Genomic DNA, 6,000 nt, shown 5'->3' with positions numbered 1-6,000 from the left:
AATATTGCTTTTTCCAAACAACATCGCTAGCGACTTTGAAGGATTAATGTATAATCAATGTTCTTCAGACGTACGAACAATTCTGTAAATATCACAATTCATGTGCTCAATAGCCTGAGCGATGTTGTCGTGGGGAAAGTCATAATGAAGTTGCGTGTCATCTGCATATTGATGAAACTTGGCGTGTTGTAGACATTTGTAAAAATTGGACGTGTATAATGTGAATAATAGAGGACCTAGAATAGAGCCTTGTGGGACCCCACAGCAAATCGGTAGTGCATCAGATTTAGTATTATTTACTAGTACCAGTTGCTTACGATCTTTAAGATATCTTCCCATCAATGTACTTGCATGCGAGCCTAGGCCAACATAATGTAATAAACTTATTAAAATTTCATGACTAATTGTGTCAAAGGCCTTGGAAAAGTCAAGCGTTACTAATATGGAGAGTTTATTTTTATCATATAAACATTCATTTTTATTTGCATACAGTGTGTCCATGGATTGAGTGCACATGTGACATGATGTGCATATGACACATTCTTTTAGAGTTGGATCTTCTGAGGATCCTCCCCGCTTAGTCTCAAACTAAGATATTGAAAAAATGAGCCCAATCAATTAAAATACAGGGTGTTTTTTTGCGAATTGTAAAAATTAGTGACGAGTAAGGTGTCTATATTTTAACTGATATAACAAAAATGTATAGGTATTAAAAAAAGTGGTTTAGAAATTCAATTTTTATACAAATCAACGTGCTTTGATCTTTGTTACAAACATGCGTTCAAAAGCATTGGATGCTCATGAAAAAATCAAAGTGGGCTGGATTCTTATAAAAATTGAAGGTCTTCTATAACTCTGACTTCAAAACAACTTTATGTACGACTGCTTGATAATGCGGTGATTACAGTCGCAATTAGATAAAGTACGTGTTAGGGAATTCAAAAACGTCACTTGCATGTACCTACTGACGATAGATAAACTTCGTTTTAAAGATTTTAAAGTTTATTACCTCCTATTGGATCATAATGAGCAACGTTGATTTATTTATTACCGGAAGAGTTCTCCGCAAAAGACCATTTTCTTTCATCCAGGAAACGAGCTGTTGCGGAAGCATGTGCCATAATCATTAAGGCGTCAGTTTGATGGAAGTTGTTCATTAACGAATTGTAAAATAACTAAATGGGATTTTTTCACTAACAAAACATGCCAATCAGTTTGTACTCTACCTTCATACAAGAATTTGCTAACATCATATGTACAATTAAAACGAATGTTTGTTCTTCTTTACAAAAATTTCGAAATGAAAACATATTATATACTTAATTGTTCCACTGTGTATATTACATTGTGTATATAGGCGCATGACAAATGCAAAGTTAACTTACCTTGGCTAAATAAGAATTAATCCAATTGACAAAGGTCTTCTTTTGAACTCTTTCCTGTTCATCTGTCAACAAGAGAAAACAATTATAATTTAAGTGAAACTATAGTTACGTAATTATATTCATTAGCACCTTATTTTATGCGAAACTCAGTTTGCGACATAACTCAATTTAGAGTTTACTGATGGAGCATTGAATAATTTTTTATGTTATTTTTCAAATGATGCACGCATTTCTTATATCACCGTGTCACGCAAAGTTTCGGCACGTGGCACGTCCTACTTTGCGAGAAATATTTCATTTTTGATTCGTTATCGATATCGTCGAAACGTTTGCCAAAAAGCGAAATTCAGTTTTCCTGACAGATTGCCGGTAATCCGTTAATTGGTTGTTGGCGTTTTTTTATGTGCGAAATAATTGTCAAGGTTTGCGTAATTAAAAGTGTGACGACATTTTTATTGTTTCAACTCATAATGGGAATCGCACCTCGACTGATCTTTTAGATTTTCTAGCTTTTTAAATCCAAAATTCTTCTATCCCACGAACTTGTAAAGTCAAAAATTGTTGATCTTTATTAAAGTATTTTACCTATAACAAGATTCTATGGTAACTTTCAAAATGTCAGTGGTTGGGGTTAAAAATTTTGAATTCTGCTTTTGTTCATTACAAAAAGTGTATCAGCTGCAGATTTTTTTCTGCTGGTGTGAGGTGGTTTTTCACTCGCATTGTTCGTGCGATTTCAATAATTTTTACCCCCCCGATACAGGTGGTAATAAATTACGTTGCAGTAAGTACTTAAAACTTCATTAATTTCCTTCACACTGAAAGACCTACAAAAGTATTAATTTCCTTCCAGTGCCTTAATCAATAAACCACAATGGGCAGAATCGATTACGCGCTTAGCTTCTTGAATAGAATAGATTACCTATTCTCTTTCATTATACGTAAAATTGCTAAAATCCAGGTGACTTAATTTACTTGACATCTACATGTCTTTTTTAAAATCCCTCGCACGCGACGAGGTCTTTCGAAATGTTCGATAAATTCGCGATTAGTAAAAAGCATCGAGGAATTTTATGCCAGGCCAAGAAACACAGAGACGTCCGTGTCAACCGTTCCAAAGTTGGCATTCCGTGAACGTTTCTTTTGGATGTCGCGTTGTAAAATTTTAAACTAGAATTAATTGCATTTTGTAAACGGTTAATTTGTAGCTTGTCGCAAACGTCTAGTTTTCTTAATAAGGCAGTTTTATCGATACATTTAAGTAAGTAATAGACGACTGAATGTGTACATATAGGATTGACTAACTAGGTTAACATGATATTGCGGTAACAGCTGTTCATGTTTTTTTGAAACGATGTCTTTCGGTTTGAAAGGTACTGTATATGTATAAGAAATTGGGACAAACATGGGTGATCAAAAAATATGTTTTCCAAATTAACCGAGGACCCAATGTTGAGCTCTAGGTTGAGCTACCATCAAAAAAGAGTGCATTTCTACTTTAACTTATTCTCTACAGCTACAAACATGGTACTTTGGATACGTTTTTAGCCATGCCCTTTCAGACTTTACAGAAATTTGTTTAAAATTCGTACCACCCCATTTCGACCAAATTTGGTGTATGGGAGTTTTGGAGCATAAAAATCGTGAATCTTAAATTCTAACTAAAGACTCAACTAAATTCTCATGTAGAAAATGTTCAAAATAACATGTACCTACAGGACATTCGCGGATAATTTTCCAGATAACGAAGATAACGAATTTTTTTCATTTTAGCAACGCCAACGAAATACGAAAACAATGCAGAGGACGGGGGAAATTGAAACAACACTGTTTCGCATATTCCACTTCGCCATTTTCATTTTCAATATGTCCACTTGAACCACGTCCAAAAGAAGGATTTTCGGTTAAATTGTTTTTCCAAAATGTTAGTCTGATGCTATTCAATAAAAATTAATTTATTATTGCTATTATTTCTTCTCGCATCCTCCCCCCCCCCCCCCCCTCCTTCTCCCAGGATAGCAATCACGAAATTCGAAATTTGTAGCTTCTTTCAAAACGACATTCAAAAAGTTGATGGGGTTGAATAGTTTAAGGAATGACTTTCCTAAACTTTATCATTCAATATTTTACGGTAAAAAGTTCCTTCTGTAAAAGTTGGGGTGGATGACTTTTCCTTTTTTCTCAGAGGCTAAGGTAGAGTAGATTTAAAAATTGCATTTGAATTTTGTTCTAAATTGTGATTCTCCATATTAAAAATGGATAAACTGCACAGAGGTAAGTTATAAGAAACTATACATACCTATTTAGTTTTTTAGGTATCTAAATGGGGGTTTACAGTATAGTTGAATTCCGCAGTTCTAATTTAATAAGCGTGTACCTACCTGAAACCATAAAATATTTTTTTGGACAGTAAAAGTTTATTTAAAAATAGAGGCTGATTAGCAAAAAAATAATGAACATGTGCGGTTTTAAAGGTTTATTCAAAACGATATGATCGTGGCGGGCTCTGTGACGTAATAAGCCCGACCAATCAGCTCCTAGAACCATTCAGATGACATAACGACTTGGCAATATTGCAAGAGAATGGCATTTATAACTTGCGTCATCTGTCACAGGCACTTGTCACTTTCGTGCTAGATGCAGTTAAACATCCCTCTCAAAACGTCAAATGTGCCAAACGTCAGACCCTCGCGTAAGGTTGCCAGCTCACTTCTACGTGATTGGTTGTAGGTTTGTGACGTGTTTAGTCTGAAGCGTTTCAAATTCGGACTAAAAACACAGCTTTTCAATAATTTATTTTGGGTTTATTTTACTCGCAAATAAAAATTGAGGACACACGGGTCTTTTTATTTTTAATGTACTTTGTGGATCAGAAATAAAAAATGAAGGCGGGATGACCCCGTGACTCTCAAAGTTTGCATATTTACTGCTAAATATGCAAATTTTTTCGCGATACTGTGCGATGGATTGGCTCAAATAATGACAGCTATGCAGAAAAAAAAATGTCACATTCATTTTAAGAAGAGAAATTTTGTACCTACGTTATGGGTTGCACCGACTCGGATATACTATCGGGTTATCCACGCACTAATTCTTATAGACTAAAAGTGGTATTAGTTTTCATTAGATCCGACCGTGACATATACAAATATTTAAATAATGACCTACTTTTGTCCTCCGTTTCCAATGAGGTAAACAGCATAGGTGCTAAATAATTGATGGATTCGGTCTTAAAGACATAAACCTTTTTACAAGTTGAAATGCTTATACGCTAAATTGCATAATGTGTTTATAAGCAATTACTGAATATTTATGACGTACCGCTTTTTTGTATGCAAGAATTTATGCGCCACTAACGCGTTAATTTCGTAGTGTGTTTTCGGTATAAGGTCAACCTTGTTATGTTATGAATGACTTCACTTCGCCCAAATATGTCTGTCGAGACAGTGGGATCAGTCAAACCATATGAAAAAATAGAAAGGGAATTGAATATGTGGAGAAGCACCATCTTGTTGAAAGACTATTGTGGCAATTTTGTAAAATAAAATTACATTTCTGAACTAGAAAAAGCTCAGCTGAAAAATTCATCTGTTACTAAACTCTTCTTGTACGCATCTACAGCGGATGAATTTCCAGACCGTTGGTGCACCAGAGTGCAATAAAACATTAAGATCAATGTACTTGAAATTGAAACGAGTGTGAACATAAAAGGACGCTGTAGATATAATAAAAGATGCCATTTCGAGTATATTGTACTAACTGCGCGTAATACTGGCACAACAATAACGTAAATTAAAATTCTTAATGTTTATGGCGTGAGTCTGCAGTTTGAATTTATGGACCATCTTTTACTTTTGTTCCAGCAAGTTTTATAGTTCTTATACAATTAAAGCGTGCATTATTAAAAATGATTAATATAATTTGTGACTTTTACGATGGCCGCAATTGTAATGTCGAAGGAAGTCGAGAGACTTTTGCACTTTCTTTTACTTTAATGGCCACAAGACGTCCAGTTTCAGGTGTTATGTACTAATTCTAAAGTTTATGTGACGAGATTCTTGCGAAAACTTGCTCACATCCAGGTAAATTCGCGCGTCGGAATATTTGGTCACCAGCAATTTCTAAGAGAGTTCGTTTTTAAAGGATGGACTAATTCAATTTACCGAAACCGCACATACAAAATTCACTAAAAATATGCTATTGCTTGCGATTTTTCTGTGCGTCTGTCCGTCCGTCGGACCCACTTCTGCGGTGGGTTGGACATTGGTTTTACCTTTCATGGCATTCTAATTAAAGGTCTCAATTAAATGAACTGTTTTCTACCCACTACCGTCCTTCTCCTTTGCCTCTTATCAAAATCGGGGGGGTTGGTTTTATCCTTCATGGTACTCTAATTTAAGGATTAAACGAAAGGAATTAATTTCTACCAACCACAGTCCTCCTTCTCGACCTCTTATTGTGATCGGTTATAATTCCCCACATCTCAAGACCAGAGGGTCGGAGGAGCGTACTCACAAAGGTGACAAAGGGCAAGTGAGACGTCTGGATCCTTTGGCGATCACAAAACTTTAAGACCAAATAAACTCGAAAACGGTGTATCGGAGGAAAGTACAGA

General features: G+C 35.3%; 1 protein-coding gene across 2 annotated transcripts in view; it reads right to left on the bottom strand.

Moving 5' to 3' along the window:
* Nucleotides 1-85: 85 nt before the first annotated feature.
* Nucleotides 86-6,000, bottom strand: part of LOC116167630 (vegetative cell wall protein gp1-like) — a 31,586-nt gene continuing 25,671 nt past the window's right edge. The window contains exon 4 of one of the 2 annotated variants that reach the window (XM_031483051.1): nucleotides 86-1,447. In XM_031483051.1, coding sequence (XP_031338911.1) covers nucleotides 1,377-1,447 — 71 coding nt within the window. In that variant the 3' untranslated portion in view covers nucleotides 86-1,376. The remainder of the gene's footprint in view (nucleotides 1,448-6,000) is intronic. The other variant, XM_031483049.1, reaches the window with a different exon arrangement.

This window comes from Photinus pyralis, unplaced genomic scaffold, assembly GCF_008802855.1.
Source record: "Photinus pyralis isolate 1611_PpyrPB1 unplaced genomic scaffold, Ppyr1.3 Ppyr1.4_LG4, whole genome shotgun sequence".
In the NCBI taxonomy this organism is placed as follows: Eukaryota; Metazoa; Arthropoda; class Insecta; order Coleoptera; family Lampyridae; genus Photinus; species Photinus pyralis.
Note: the sequence above shows the minus strand (reverse complement) of the source record. Positions and strands in the feature narration are given on the sequence as shown.